This window comes from Ranitomeya imitator, chromosome 5 (assembly GCF_032444005.1).
Source record: "Ranitomeya imitator isolate aRanImi1 chromosome 5, aRanImi1.pri, whole genome shotgun sequence".
In the NCBI taxonomy this organism is placed as follows: domain Eukaryota; kingdom Metazoa; phylum Chordata; class Amphibia; order Anura; family Dendrobatidae; genus Ranitomeya; species Ranitomeya imitator.
In genome coordinates this window covers 406,045,185-406,061,427 of record NC_091286.1, presented here as the reverse complement: position 1 = coordinate 406,061,427, position 16,243 = coordinate 406,045,185, and the positions used below count along the sequence as shown (strand labels likewise).

General features: G+C 43.5%; 1 protein-coding gene across 1 annotated transcript in view; it reads right to left on the bottom strand.

Annotated features, from left to right (window-relative positions):
- Positions 1–16,243, bottom strand: part of LOC138637780 (uncharacterized) — a 94,514-nt gene that overhangs the window by 25,083 nt on the left and 53,188 nt on the right. The window contains exons 5-7 of the mRNA XM_069726700.1: positions 9,132–9,206; positions 5,497–5,569; positions 5,082–5,152 (exon numbers count right to left, since the gene is read on the bottom strand). Of these exons, the coding sequence (XP_069582801.1) occupies positions 5,082–5,152; positions 5,497–5,569; positions 9,132–9,206 (219 nt within the window). The remainder of the gene's footprint in view (positions 1–5,081; positions 5,153–5,496; positions 5,570–9,131; positions 9,207–16,243) is intronic.

The window sequence follows — 16,243 nt, the reverse complement described above, 5'->3', positions numbered from 1 at the left end:
CTACAGACTGACCAGGGCCCGGAGAACAGTAGAGTGTACCTTTGGCATTCTGGTTGCTAAATGGCGCATTCTTGCAACAGCCATAAATCTAAAAGTGGAAACAGCCGACGAGGTGGTCAAAGCATGTGTGGTTCTCCACAATTGCATAATTACTAAGGAGCGACCCCACATTGAACTGGATGAACCAGTTGCCCACCCACTGCCTGATTTTCAGCATCACCCGCTGCGGTCAACTGCAGCCGTTGGTCTCATGCGGGACCAATTTGAGGCCTATTTTGTTTCAGATATTGGACGTGTGTCATGGCAGGACAATGTTGTATAAATGTCCTGTTGTATCTTTATCTTTACCAGTAATTTTCTACAATGATAAAAAATATTTCAAATTAATAAACTTTAGTGTTGGTTGTGTTTACCGTGTCTCCTATCTTTTTTTCTTTCCAAACAAAGGTTGCCCAAAAACGGCCAGTACATATGTATGTAATATCATTTTTTGTAATCCAAAACCAGGAGTGGGTGATAGAGGCAGAGGTAATAGTTATTATTTTAATATCATAATTGACCTCTTATTGTTTCACTCCCTATTTTGGTTTACAAATAATGATATAAAACACTGGCCACATACTTCTAATAATGGCAACCATGTTGATTTATTGGTAAGCTTGTTGACGTCATTGCGTCAAGACTGAGACAATCACTGTCACGCTATCTATACTCATCAAGTCAAGTGTCAGAAATAATGAATTCATGATAAACATATACAGGGTCATGAATTCACAATTTCTTACACCTGGGCAGGCGATCATAGATATTTAGCGTGAGACAACCATTGTCACCTCAATTGGTGTGTAATAGATTAGGTATAAAGAAGAGAATATGGTGAATATACAAGACAGTTATCAACTCAATAGGTCAGGTGTCCTAACTTATGAGTTTTTGAACACCTGACCTATTGAGTTGATAACTGCCTTGTATATTCACCATATTCTCTTCGTACTGTCACACTAGGCATATACAAAAAAAGAGTATGGAAATAAATGTTATATTTTTTGGGCCACCTCATATCTCAATACTAAAGACACACATACAGGTCCTTCTCAAAAAATTAGCATATAGTGTTAAATTTCATTATTTACCATAATGCAATGATTACAATTAAACTTTCATATATTATAGATTCATTATCCACCAACTGAAATTTGTCAGGTCTTTTATTGTTTTAATACTGATGATTTTGGCATACAACTCCTGATAACCCAAAAAACCTGTCTCAATAAATTAGCATATCAAGAAAAGGTTCTCTAAACGACCTATTACCCTAATCTTCTGAATCAACTAATTAACTCTAAACACATGCAAAAGATACCTGAGGCTTTTATAAACTCCCTGCCTGGTTCATTACTCAAAACCCCCATCATGGGTAAGACTAGCGACCTGACAGATGTCAAGAAGGCCATCAAGCAAGAGGGTAAGACCCAGAAAGAAATTTCTCAACAAATAGGCTGTTCCCAGAGTGCTGTATCAAGGCACCTCAATGGTAAGTCTGTTGGAAGGAAACAATGTGGCAGAAAACGCTGTACAACGAGAAGAGGAGACCGGACCCTGAGGAAGATTGTGGAGAAGGACCGATTCCAGACCTTGGGGAACCTGAGGAAGCAGTGGACTGAGTCTGGTGTGGAAACATCCAGAGCCACCGTGCACAGGCGTGTGCAGGAAATGGGCTACAGGTGCCGCATTCCCCAGGTAAAGCCACTTTTGAGCTACAGAGAAGCAGCACTGGACTGTTGCTAAGTGGTCCCAAGTACTTTTTTCTGATGAAAGCAAATTTTGCATGTCATTCGGAAATCAAGGTGCCAGAGTCTGGAGGAAGACTGGGGAGAAGGAAATGCCAAAATGCCTGAAGTCCAGTGTCAAGTACCCACAGTCTGTGATGGTGTGGGGTGCCATGTCAGCTGCTGGTGTTGGTCCACTGTGTTTCATCAAGGGCAGGGTCAATGCAGCTAGCTATCAGGAGATTTTGGAGCACTTCATGCTTCCATCGGCTGAAATGCTTTATGGAGATGAAGATTTCATTTTTCAGCACGACCTGGCACCTGCTCACAGTGCCAAAACCACTGGTAAATGGTTTACTGACCATGGTATTACTGTGCTCAATTGGCCTGCCAACTCTCCTGACCTGAACCCCATAGAGAATCTGTGGGATATTGTGAAGAGAAAGTTGAGAGACGCAAGACCCAACACTCTGGATGAGCTTAAGGCCGCTATTGAAGCATCCTGGGCCTCCATAACATCTCAGCAGTGTCACAGGCTGATTGCCTCCATGCCACGCCGCATTGAAGCAGTCATTTCTGCAAAAGGATTCCCGACCAAGTATTGAGTGCATAACTGAACATTATTATTTGTTGGTTTTTTTGTTTGTTATTAAAAAACACTTTTATTTGATTGGATGGGTGAAATATGCTAATTTATTGAGACAGGTTTTTTGGGTTATCAGGAGTTGTATGCCAAAATCATCAGTATTAAAACAATAAAAGACCTGACAAATTTCAGTTGGTGGATAATGAATCTATAATATATGAAAGTTTAATTGTAATCATTACATTATGGTAAATAATGAAATTTAACACTATATGCTAATTTTTTGAGAAGGACCTGTATAGCTGCAGTCTTGTATTTTTAACTAATGGAGATATGTTGTGGCCCAAAGAATACGTGTATGTTGAAGTTTCTTGGCTCACGGTGTGTATTGCCGGCGGCGATAGACACAATAAACCAAACATAATTGTGGCAAATTAAACATTTTTTATTTAGTTAACAAATTGTAAAACTTATTTTTTGGTACCGCGACTGCTTGTACCGCGACGGATTGTACCGCGATGGCTTGGCGTAGAGTGTTGTAAACGGGGGGTGTGAAGAACTGATGCCCGGCTAACCGTGGACGACGCAGAGGTGGCAGGAGAAGGGGCAATGAAACTGGAAGGGTCTGGAAGTTCGGGGATGGGGCTTGACACATGAGAGGCTTGAGACGCACTGGAAGGGTGAGACAAAACTGAGAATACAGACACATCGGTGGGTGATGGGGAGGAATACTAAGAATTTTTTTTTTTTTTTTTTTAATGAGTTTTTGTTTGGGTTTGCCTGGTAGGGGGACGTCTTGGTGGGCTCATATGCTGTAGTGTGGTGGCGGTAGACACGTCAGGGTCCGGCTGCACTGTGTCATAGTCCATTGCGCTTGACGATCGCTCGGCCGCGCCAGAGTCCTGCTGCGTCGTAGTGGGGGGGGGGACATAAAGCCCTGCCAGGGTCCTGCTGCATCGTTGGGGGGGAACATAAAGCCCTGCCAGGGTCCTGCTGCATCATTGGGGGGGAACACAAAGCCCTGCCAGGGTCCTGCTGCATCGTGGTGGGGCCGGCCCGATAGGCCATGCCTGGGTCCGGCTGCATTGGGGGGGGGGGGGTGGCGCTCCGATATGCCATGCCTGGGTCCTGCTGCATCCGGGGGGGGTCCAGCCCGGAAAGCCATGCCTGGGTCCTGCTGCATCGGGGAGGGGGGTCCTGCCCGGAAAGCCATGCCTGGGTCCTGCTGCATCGGGGGGGTCTTGCCCAGAAAGCCATGCCTGGGTCCTGCTGCATCAGGGGTGGTCCTGCCCGGAAAGCCATGCCTGGGTCCTGCTGCATCGGGGGGGTCCTGCCCGGAAAGCCATGCCTGGGTCCTGCTGCATCGGAGGGGGTCCTGCCCGGAAAGCCATGCCTGGGTCCTGCTGCATCGGGGGGGGCTGGTCCGAAAAGCCACGCCAGGGTCCTGCGGCATCGTGGTGTCAGTGGAGGAGGTCCAAGCCGGAGCAGGGGTTGTCACGGTGGTGGCGGTGGGATGTCCAACATGACTCGTAATGGTGTTGCCGCTGTAGTGGAGTCCACCTGTGGAAGGAATTGAGGTGGCCGTGCAGTGGTATGCAGCAGAGGTAGGAATGGAGGTTAATCGTGACAGTGATGGCACAGTTGGATATGCCGCCACTGTCTGCTGTAAATTGCGACTCTGCTGCATAGCCTGCACAAAAGCAGCATTGCAGGCCTGCATCACACTGAGCTGGAGATCAGGGCTAAGGTGTTCCGACATGCCCTGCTCAATTTGGTTGAAAGAATGATGAGCTGGCCTCTGGAGGTCAGCTTTAACTTGATCAAGGCTTTTGGTGACCTCCTGGATACGGCAATTTAAGAGGTTATGAGACACATCCATTCGGTCACCTAAAGCCTTGATTGCTTTGTGTAAAACCGAGCTCAAGTGCAAAAACTCGGGCATGAGTGACCTGTCCGAAGCCCTCTGTCGCTGCCGGGATGTGCCCGCAAAAAATGGTGCAGTGGAAGAGGACTGCGAAAGGGGAAGACCTGATGGGCCAGCTCCCTGGTCTCCAGTAAGTGTGGAAGGCCCACCTGCTGCTGCGCTGCTGGATGGCTGGGACGGGTCCGTGGCTGCCGGCTGAAGGACCGCTCCAGAACCTGGGGCGACAGTCGTGCTGTGTGTGCTGTGAAAAAAGGAAACAGAAAATTAATACCAAAAAATAAACAGACGCTAAATCCTGTGGAATTTGAAAATACATATTATGTCAATGCAATACAACCGAAAGCATGTAAGAAATACTTACGTTCTCATGAAAAGGACCGGTCTTAAAAATGACAGCACACGATGGTATTTGTACGGTCTGATCCTTGCTGCTGAACCACTGGCAACACGACTCTCTTCGCGAAGGTCCTTGTTGAAGCGGTCCTTCATGGAACGCCAACGTGTTCTTAGTTTGTTCACTGTTAAATAAAAATAAAATATAATGATCAGTAAATGGACTTTTGGCCGTGCAATGACAACTATGTGTGATGAAAGAAACTCCGAAGAGTTTCTTTCATCACACACAGTCAAGAGAGCACGGCCAAGGTCTCTGCTGCTTCACACTGCAGTGCAATACTTACCAAATGCACTACGGGCCCGTGGCGGGGCATTGTCCCAGCCATCCCACAACGCTTGTGCCACCTCACTCCATAAACGGCGGAGCGTGCTGTTCATTGCATGCTGTGGATCCCGGCTGTCCCACAACGGAACTCGCTCCTGGACCAGGGTTATCAGGAGGTCATTGTCAATACGGTCATCGTCCCATCGTGAAACCTAAAATTAAAAGAAAATAATTAAAGTTTGCTCAATCACATAAGGAAAAGAAAGAGAACAGATGCTGAGAAATGGCATGAATACGAAAGTCAACATACTAAAGGATTCCAGAAGAAAAATTTAAAGAAATACGAGTGTAAAGAAAGGAAGATTCAAGAATATTACAATGAGGACAGTCAGCCTTGTATACATACCCGCTGCCGTCTTCCCACCGGACCTTCACTCCGCTGCTCCTGCCCGGTCTGTGCCTCAGTAGAAGTGCTCTAAAAAAAAGTAAAAATCAAATTGTCACACGTGTCGATGTGACAGTGAATACTTACCAATCTGACGAGGCAAACACTCACCTCACTGACGTGCTCCACTTCCGACTCACGTGGCTGGTACTCCTCCTCAGATGAAGACTCCGCAGAAGACATTCTGATGCATGTAGAAAGAAATAAATGGAAGAAATTAGGACATGTAGAGCCAAAAAATAGAAAATAAAGGCATTGGCTAGGATATACTCACAATGATTTGGGTCTTGTCCTCCAAAATGCAGCCTGACAGTGTCTTGTCTTCTTCAGAGTCTGATGAGAAGTGACCTGAAACTTCCCCCAAGCTCCCTTTTATCACCTTGATGCTAGGGGGTGGCTTATCAGTGTCTAGACATCCTTATCTTAATTGAAACGCATGCTCTTAAAAACGCATGCAAACGCATGTACGTAAAAAGCGCACGCGTTTCCATTGACTCCAATGCATTTTTTGCCGCAAAAAAACGCATACGAACGCATGCGTTTTTATGCGTCAAAAAAAGCCTCTGAAAATTACTACATGTTGCATTTCTGCAAATGAACGCATGCAACAAAAAAACACATGCGTTCAAAAACGCAACCAAACGCGTATAAAAAAAACGCATGCGTTTTTAATGTTAAACATAGGAAAAAAAACGCATGCTTTTTTTGCGGTACAAACTCTTCAGATCAAAACGCAAGTGTGAAACCAGCCTAAGCCAGATGGATTTTGAGGCCTCCTTGCTGCGCTGTCCTCTGAGGTCCTTGCTGCCTAAAGCTATGCTCAGTCCTCTGTTCCTTAGTGTTCTGAAGTACTTGCCCGTGTGGCAGGCAACTAGAGCTAATTGCAGGTGTCGCTCCTTTATGGCGGCTTTGGGCTCTGATATGCTGCTGTGCCTCTGGGTGTTAGATGGGGTCAGGAGACCTGCAGTCTCCTGCCCTCCGGATTTAGCTGCCGAGACTTTAGTACCCATGCAACCATGGACTCTGGTGTCCGGTTTCTGGCACTCAGTACTGGGGTGAGCTTGGTTGCAGCTCCACTCCCCAAGTTCTCTTTTACTGCTCTCCTCTCTCCTCTGTTCAAGACACTGACTGACTCACCCCTCCTCCAGGCCAGAACTTATAGAGCAGCTCCCCTGAATCCGGATTTAGAGCTCCCCCTTCTGGTCTGGAGTCAAGAAAGGTGTTAGATGTGAGTGTTATCTAGTCAGGGAAACCCTCCTTGCTTCCAGGCATGTCATCACCCCCCTGTGAGGGAGGCAATGCCACTGTGGCAACCGGACTCCTGGGGTGCTATACTGTGTGTGTGTGTATATATATATATATATATATATATATATATATATATATATATATAAACTAGATTGTGGCCCGATTCTAACGCATCGGGTATTCTAGAATATGCATGTCCCCGTAGTATATGGACAATGATGATTCCAGAATTCCACGGCAGATTGTGCCCGTCGCTGATCGGTCGAGGCAACCTTTATGACATCATAGTCGCTATGGCAACCATTATGACATCTACGTTGATACTGTGCCCGTCGCTGAATCAGAAACGTGGGATTGCTACGTCCTTTATGACATCATCGTCGCTGTGCCCGTTGCTGATTGGTCGAGGCCTGGCAACCTCGACCAATCAGAGACGCGGGATTTCTACGTCGATACTGTGCCCATCGCTGATCAGAGACGTGGGATTTCCAGGACAGACAGACAGACAGACAGACGGAAAAACCCTTAGGCAATTATATATATAGATATACTAGATTGTGGCCCGATTCTAACGCATCGGGTATTCTAGAATATGCATGTCCCCGTAGTATATGGACAATGATGATTCCAGAATTCGCGGCAGATTGTGCCCGTCGCTGATTGGTCGAGGCAACCTTTATGACATCATCGTCGCTGAATCAGAAACGTGGGATTTCTACATCCTTTATGACATCATCGTCGCTGTGCCCGTTGCTGATTGGTCGAGGCCTGGCGGCCTCGACCAATCAGAGGTGCGGGATTTCAACGTCGATACCGTGCCCATCGCTGATTGGTCGAGGCCTGGCGGCCTCAACCAATCAGAGACGCGGGATTTCCAAGACAGACAGACAGAAAGAAAAACCCTTAGGCAATTATATATATATAGATATATATATATATATACTAGATTGTGGCCCGATTCTAACGCATCGGGTATTCTAGAATATGCATGTCCCCGTAGTATATGGACAATGATGATTCCAGAATTCGCGGCTGACTGTGCCTGTCGCTGATCGGTCGAGGCGACCTTTATGACATCATCGTCGCCATGGCAACCATTATGACATCATCGTCGCTGTGCCCGTTGCTGATTGGTCGAGGCCTGCCGGCCTCGACCAATCAGAGAGGCGGGATTTCCAGGACAGACAGACAGACAGACAGACAGAAAGACAGACAGACGGAAAAACCCTTAGACAATTATATATATAGATATATATATATATATAAAAAAAAAATTGGAACAGCATCCAGAGAATACCTTCAATCGCAGTGCAAAGCTCTTCCAGCCACTAATCCAAATGGCCCCAAACAATACAAGAAAAAAAAAAAGCAGCACAAAAAAAATAGTAAAAAATGTGGACTTTATAGCCTGAACGGCGTGGCAACGTTTCGGATATCAAATCCTTTCTCAAGCAGTGAACACATAGGTGAGACAATCATTTATATGTTACTCATACCAATCTCATTACAGAGCTCATTAAATATAATATTAAAAATATAAATAAGTTACAATAAACACCACTCCATGAAGTGATTCCATGTGAAAAGGACATCTCCATTAAATACATTAGCAGTGAACAATAGATATAACGTGTCGCGTGATTCTTCTTAAAATATCCTTAATAATCAATTATAAACCATTAAAATCAGGTGTACCTTTCCTGATAAGTTACGAACATATGAAATATTCTTTGACCTGCACGCCTCGGTTCTCGGCGTTCTTCCGCGCAACTGCGCATGTCCGTGACATCAGAGTCAATAGACCCATAATGCCACAGCCCGCAGCCGCGCAGAGTCTCACCGAGGATCGCAGGCGCCATGTTCATTAAGGGAAAACATTGCCCATAAGAATGAAAGAGTAAAAACTTAATTAAAGTACGTATTTAATATTTAATCATATCCGGCTATAACGGACTCATAATTATTTCAAAACCAGACATCGTATGGCTAAAAGCCGTCCCGTAGTCACTGATGTTCCTGAGCACCACCACTCAAACCAAAACAGGCATGAATATCATTCTTAATCCAGGGAGGACTTAAACGTGCCATGGACTGAAGGACCAGAGCATAAGCCCTCTTACTGTCACAATATCAGGGGGACCCCTACATAAGGGTATCATGTCCCATTCCTAAATATGGAAACAGAGATCTTAGGGGGGCGTGAAACCCCCGCATCTCTCCACTCCATTTAATGTGACAAAAACGGTCCATATCCTATGGCCACCTTCTACACATCCCTTTAAGGAAAACAAACGCTCAAACACATCGTGGTTGCTCCCATAATAGTTTATTATATTACACGATGCTGTTATACAGTGGGTCCGATAATGCCATGACAGCTCAAATTCATTACAAAAAATTTTATTACAAAAAATTTATTTAAAGAAAAAATACAAAAAAGTAAAAAAAAATTTTTTTCAAAAAAAGAAAAAAATGGAAAAAAAATTTTTTAAACCAACATTCTCATGGGCAAAAAGAATAAAGACATTTTGAATAATAAATTTGTCACATATTCATAACACAGGAAAGGACATCTGAAACACAAAAAGAAGACAAGAAGGAAAACATATTAGTAATCCCTTAGTCAAAATACATTCCAAAAACCAATAAAGTCAAGAAAAGAATCAAAACATCACCATATTACGCACAATTTCACATAATTTGACTATACTTAAAATCTACATTAAGACCATATGGCTTTAGAGTCTTTAGTCTCATAATCCACTCCATTTCCCTTCTTTTAAGTAACTGAATACGATCACCACCTCTTCTTTGAGCTGGTATTGTATCAATAATACTGAACCGAAGCTCCTTTTCCGTGTGTGATTTTTCCGTAAAATGTTTAGAGACAGGTAAGTCCATGCGTTTTTTCCTTATGGTATGTCGATGTTGATTGATTCTTGTTTTAAATTCACATGTAGTCTCACCGACATACCATAACGAGCAGGGACATTGTAGCAAATAGACCACATAGTCTGAATCGCACGTCAAATAGTGCCGGATCTTAAACTCTTCATTGGTATTGGGATGAGAAAACCTTTGGCCTTTTAAAGGGACACTGTCACCTGAATTTGGAGGGAACAATCTTCAGCCATGGAGGCAGGGTTTTGGGGTTTTTGATTCACCCTTTCCTTACCCGCTGGCTGCATGCTGGCTGCAATATTGGATTGAAGTTCATTCTCTGTGCTCCGTAGTACACGCCTGCACAAGGCAAGATTGCAATACATTTTTTGGATACCCTCTTTCTGAAAATTTTTTAAGAGTTCCCTCCATAGATTTTGCTAAAGAGTCTTCATTGCTCTCAATTCTTTTAATTCGTATCAACTGACTGTATGGAATGGACTCTTTCATCTTTTCTGGATGTTGACTACTGAAAAGCAACAAATCATTTTTGTAAGTGGCTTTTGTATATAACTGAGTCGCTAATTTACCATTTTCCATTTGGACATTCACATCCAAAAATTGTATATTTGTATCCGAGTATACAAGGGTGAATTTGATTGTCTCATCAATCGTGTTTAGATATTCATGAAATTCAAGTAATTGGTCCTTCGTCCCTGTCCATATGAGGAAGACATCGTCTATGTATCTCCACCACGCCGCTACATAGCTGACACATAGACGAGGTCCTTTATATTTTTAATATTATATTTAATGAGCTCTGTAATGAGATTGGTATGAGTAACATATAAATGATTGTCTCACCTATGTGTTCACTGCTTGAGAAAGGATTTGATATCCGAAACGTTGCCACGCCGTTCAGGCAATAAAGTCCACATTTTTTACTATTTTTTTTGTGCTGCTTTTCTTTTTTTCTTGTGTATATATATATATATATATATATATATATATATATTTATATTTAATATGTATATATATATATCTATATATATATATATATATATATCTATATATATATATATATATATATAGATATATATATATAGTGTGTATATATGTATATATATATATATATATATATATATATATATAATATGTGTGTTGAGGGAGGATCTACAGTGATCCTTCACGGTTGACTCAGTGATTTCCAAATTAATCTAAAGGGCGTTGCCGGCAACTGAAAATGACCAGACGGAGACTCGTGCCTCTGTGTGGGGGATCGAGCAGATCTCTGGGCCCCTGTTTATTGTCTGACTTTTCATAGTCATAGAAATTATACTTCAACCAATCAGCATAAGAACACGTTCACAGTTCTTAACCTATAAGAATACAGGAAAAACTTAACCCATGAGGATACAGGAAAAATGGAAACTACAGATATAGTCATGTCTTTTTGGCATAGAAAAACATATTAACAGATGCCTCAGTCTTGTATAGCGATACCTCCACGAGTCTCTTATCTGGCTCACTCGAGTTAGAATACTCAAGGTCTTTATACCAATTATGAACCATAGACTAGCTGAATAACAAAATGTTATCTTCGTGAGAAACAGGACAGTTATTTCATAGCAGCTGTAACCTTCTACCTAAGTAAATAACAGAATTTATCTTTAACCAACAACAAAATGGAGTCAAAGCACAAAATGGAGAATCTTTCATAATTTGTTCCTTCACATTCCCCCCTAGATAAATTTTGTTAACTAATGTCCAGCATCAGAGGTACTATCCCAAGCTATAAGCTCGAGGGGTACTGGTCTTCACATGACTGGTGCCATGTTACCAGACATGGCTGTTGCGGCGTACCCGTCCCTCCTGTATACTAGAATTTATGAATAACAATTATTGATAACAGTAGTTGGGATCTTTTGAAGATAGCCATGCGCTTGGCTTCAACATCTTCATCAGGTAACTTTGTAAAATCGGTGTAGAGAAGAGCAAGGGTGGCAACGCTTTTGGTTTCATCATTAGTTGTCTTAGTGCAGAATTTCCTAATACATACAGAAATACACCAAAAAACAAGTTTTAGTATTACATACATGACAAGGATAAAGGAAGTGATATGTAACAAACTTTGTAAGATTCCAGCTATCCAGCCGCAAGTCCCTCAAACCAATTGGCTGGATTAAGAAAGGAGAAGGTGTCTGCTCACCAACTGTCCTTATTACGGTCATTGTCTTTATCATATTAATCTCTGAGTCTTTGAATATCTTCTAACTTATGTGAATACTGGCAGCCATCTTAAATACAGTTAAATTTGCATTAGCAAACATAAGGGGAAAAACTTATTATTTCACAGCATAAGAATATATAAAAGTACAAAAGAGTATAAAGATATATATTTTCACCTTGACAATCCCCCCCTAAACACTAAGTTTTTCCCTAAAAATAAAGATCCTTCGAGACTGTCCATGTGATGGGGAAAGGGGAGGTGGATTTCTTCATCCAGACACCTCAAAAGCTCTCCCCTTGTGAGAGGCCTCCAGGCAGCTGAACCCTTCACTAGCTTCACATGGAGTTCTCCCGCTGTCCCTAAACTAAATCTCTTAGCATCATCTGAGAGTAAAGGGTATTGTCTATCTTCTTGAGGGGGACGTACTTGGGGATCTCCCCTGGATCAGTGCCATCATACTCTGGTGAGTCTACTTCTTGGTTGAGGAAGGTGCCAGTTGGAGTTGCTTCAGTGATAACCTTTTTATACAGGGAAATAACACAACAGAGGATTATCGATCCAACTACAAGAAGGGCAATCAGTACCAGACAAGCTTGTTGAAAGAATCCTTTGAGCCCACCCAACCAGCCGGAAAAGAAAGATGTGTCTACTCCAACATTAGTTTTTAATTCTGCTGCTAACCCATTTATCTTTTTAAGGGCTATCATGGTCTTTCCATTTACCCCAGAGTTCTGAGGGATATAGGTACAACATTCCTCTCCCACCATCCCACAGACTCCTCCTTTCTCAGCCAAAATCATATCAAGGGCTAGTCGGTTTTGGAGGGTCATTCTAGTGTTAGGGCTCAACTCCTCAACTATACCTTGGAAAGCATCACAGGTAAAATTGACAAACCTTTGTTCACTGTAATATATGTAATTGATCCAATCAACATTTTTATTAATCTGCACCTGTGGGATTATAGAAGCAAAGCTAGCATAGATCTAGTTCTGGGCTTTAAATTGGTCAGGCACCCCCCTTGGCACTCCAATGCCATCGACATATATCAATGGATTTTCTTCATAACTCATATGGAGCTGATCGAGACTTCTCCTCTTTCTGGTATATTCATCAGGTGTCTCCGGATCCCAAGGTAAAATCTTGAACTGCACAGCTAGTTTAACAAGGGTACATTGACCTGTCCAGGCATTAGGCAACCTAGGACGGAGCTTACCATCTCCACACAACCAATAAATGTCGTACATATACTGTGTATGATTAGCTAGCAAGTCAGTATCCAGGGAACTGTTCTCTTTGCAGAAACCTGTCTCGAAGACCCCTACTGGTGTACCTGTAGTGTCGTGGGTATTATAGCAGGTATAATTATCAGCTAATACGGTTATCCCCCTGGGACCTTTAGTTTAGGTGCTTCATGAATTAGTGGGACCTAATCTGAGCAATCAGTGGGCTTTAAACCCTTCAACAGATTCATAACACAGGCAGTGGTATTAAGTATATCCAATATATCCCCAAATTTGATCATCTGGATAATCTGTGGCCCTAAGCAATTTATCCCACATTTGTGTAATCATAGGGTAAATGAAAATAGAACTGACAATTTTATTGGCTATACCCATCTGTACTATTAATCTTTCATGATATTGTACAAACTTATTATTCAAGGATGTTGTGGAATTTAGGCTGTCCCATGCGGTTACCAATATTATTATATGGAAATACGAAAAACCAAAACATCATGTCCCCTTATTTGCCATTAGTCTGTTTGACCAGCTTGCACTGCGATACGTGGATCCACGAAGGCCTTCCTTCCAGCTTTACTGACATAGGAATAATGAGGAGGACTTGGTAGGGACCATCATACAAGGGTTCTAGTCCGTGTTTTCTGACATAGCTTTTCACGACCATAAAACCACCAGGCTTCAAATTGTGACCAATATCGGTTTCTGCTGAATCTGGAAGGGAAGAAGAAACTAAAACATGGGTGTTAGCAACATTTTTACTAAACTGAATAACATATTGAACAGCACAGTCAGTTTCTTCTGACAACTACTGAGACTGAAAATTTACAACTGAGAACCTAGCACCAAACAATATCTCATATGGGGACAGGCCATATTTTGCAATAGGGGTAGTACGAATATATAAGAGCCCTGGCCATGGAGCTGTAGTCTCCTGCATCATTTTGGTCAATTGTCCCTTCAATGTGCCGTTCAGCCTCTTAACTTTCCCACTAGATTGTGGATGGTACGGAATATGGACGGCTACAGTGGATCCAAGCATTGTCAGAACCTCCTGATACACATGAGAAGGAAAGTCCGGGTCTTGGTCACTTTCAACAACTTCTGGAACACCATATCTGCATATAACTTCCATCACCAGTTTCTTTGCTGTGGTCTTTGCAGTCACGTTGGTAACGGGGAATGCTTCTGGCCAATTGGAGAACATATCGACAACCACCAGACAATATTCATACCTTCAGACTTAGGCAACGTGATGAGGTCCACCTGGAGCCTTTGGAAAGGATAGTCGGGCTTAGCAAGGTGCTTCGGGGTTACACGTTGAAGTTGACCGGGATTGCAGGTCAGACAGATACCTCGATGTGTGGGCCCATGCGCCCACGTGGCAATAGCAGGGTACGTCCGCTTAGGGAGACACACAAGTTGGTCCTTTTTCCAGCGACCATTGTCCATACGTGCTCCATCAGCTTTCCAGTGCTTCACTTCTTCCTTTGGAGACACTCTCTACATCGTCATTAAGCGGTCTCGCGGGGTCCGGCAGAAAACCTCAGTCTGGCATAGATCATCAGGTTCCTGTAGAGTCAGTGTTTCTTGTAACTGTTTACGCTGAGAGCGTGTGGTCACCATAGCTGGTATGGGCGGTTCAACGGGTAGAAGAGCAGCAGCTTTTGCTTGCATATCCAGAAAGGTGTTACCAACAGTCTGTGGACTGTTCCATAGTACCATGCTCCTTAACTTTGATAATGGCCACCTGGGTAGGTAATTTGATTGAGTCCATAAGGGTTTTAACAGCTTCAGCATTCTTCACTGGAGTCCCGGCAGTAGTAACAAACCCTCGATTGGCCCATAGGGCTCTGAAATCATGAGCAATACCAAATGCATACTGTGAGTCCGTGTATATATTAGCCCGCCTGTCTTTGGCCAGAACACATGCAGTAGACAGATCCTGAAGTTCTGCTTCTTGTCCTGACAGGGAGGGAGGGAGGGAGTGCAGCTGCGTGCACTACAATGTCTTCCGTAGTAACAGCTTATCCAGTGTGGAATCTGCCAAAATCATCACCATATCTTGAACAGTCATTCAGGGCATTGTAGAGAGGTAGCATTATGCGGGATGCGTCCGGTATCCACTACCAACAATAAGTACATAGTCCAAGAAAACGCTGGAGCTCAGTCTCATCCTTTGTAGCTGACGGCTATTTTTCTTTCTTCTGTGAGGTGTCTGGCACCCTGAATGAGACAGTGACCCAAAAATATCACTTGACCAAGGCAGAACCGAAGTTTCGAGGCCGAAACCCCACAGTTCAGATCTGCCAGATACTTGCGAAAACTAACAGTGGCAACAATGGCTTCCTGCTCTGTCTGTGCACACAACAAAAGATTATCTACATACTGAAGCAACGTGACATAAACATATTCTAACTGACAGGGTTAAAGACACTCGCCCATATTTTTTATTTTTTTTTGCAAACTGATTGGGAAAGGGCGTGTAGGATACACATCTCATTATGTTCATCTGCATAGGGGTTATATAACGTAAATACCATTTGCAAGTAAAGAAGCTGCGGAGACACCATCACGTGTTTCTCGACGCAAGCAGTGAATAGCCAGGCCTTTCCCCGGGAAGGAACAACCACGGGAAGGGCAGCATCCTATGAAGGAAAGCCACCTATGCCAAGCATGGTATCCATCCACAGACAGCTGTTTCGGGGTTTTTGCCCCTCATCAGTGTGGAGTAGGAATCTGGCTAATAGGAGCAGTGCCTAGTAAAAAGGCTATAAAGGCACAGATGATTGGCCTCGGGGAGACCAAAACATCCAACACCGCGGAGACACCATCACGTGTTTCTCAACGCAGTGATTCCAGAACACTGCCCCCATCCCTTATGGGAAATATGCAGATGCAAGTAAAGAAGCTGCGGAGACACCATCACGTGTTTCTCGACGCAAGCAGTGAATAGCCAGGCCTTTCCCCGGGAAGGAACAACCACGGGAAGGGCAGCATCCTATGAAGGAAAGCCACCTATGCCAAGCATGCTATCCATCCACAGACAGCTGTTTCGGGGTTTTTGCCCCTCATCAGTGTGGAGTAGGAATCTGGCTATTAGGAGCAGTGCCTAGTAAAAAGGCTATAAAGGCACAGATGATTGGCCTCGGGGAGACCAAAACATCCAACACCGCGGAGACACCATCACGTGTTTCTCAACGCAGTGATTCCAGAACACTGCCCCCATCCCTTATGGGAAATATGCAGATGCAAGTAAAGA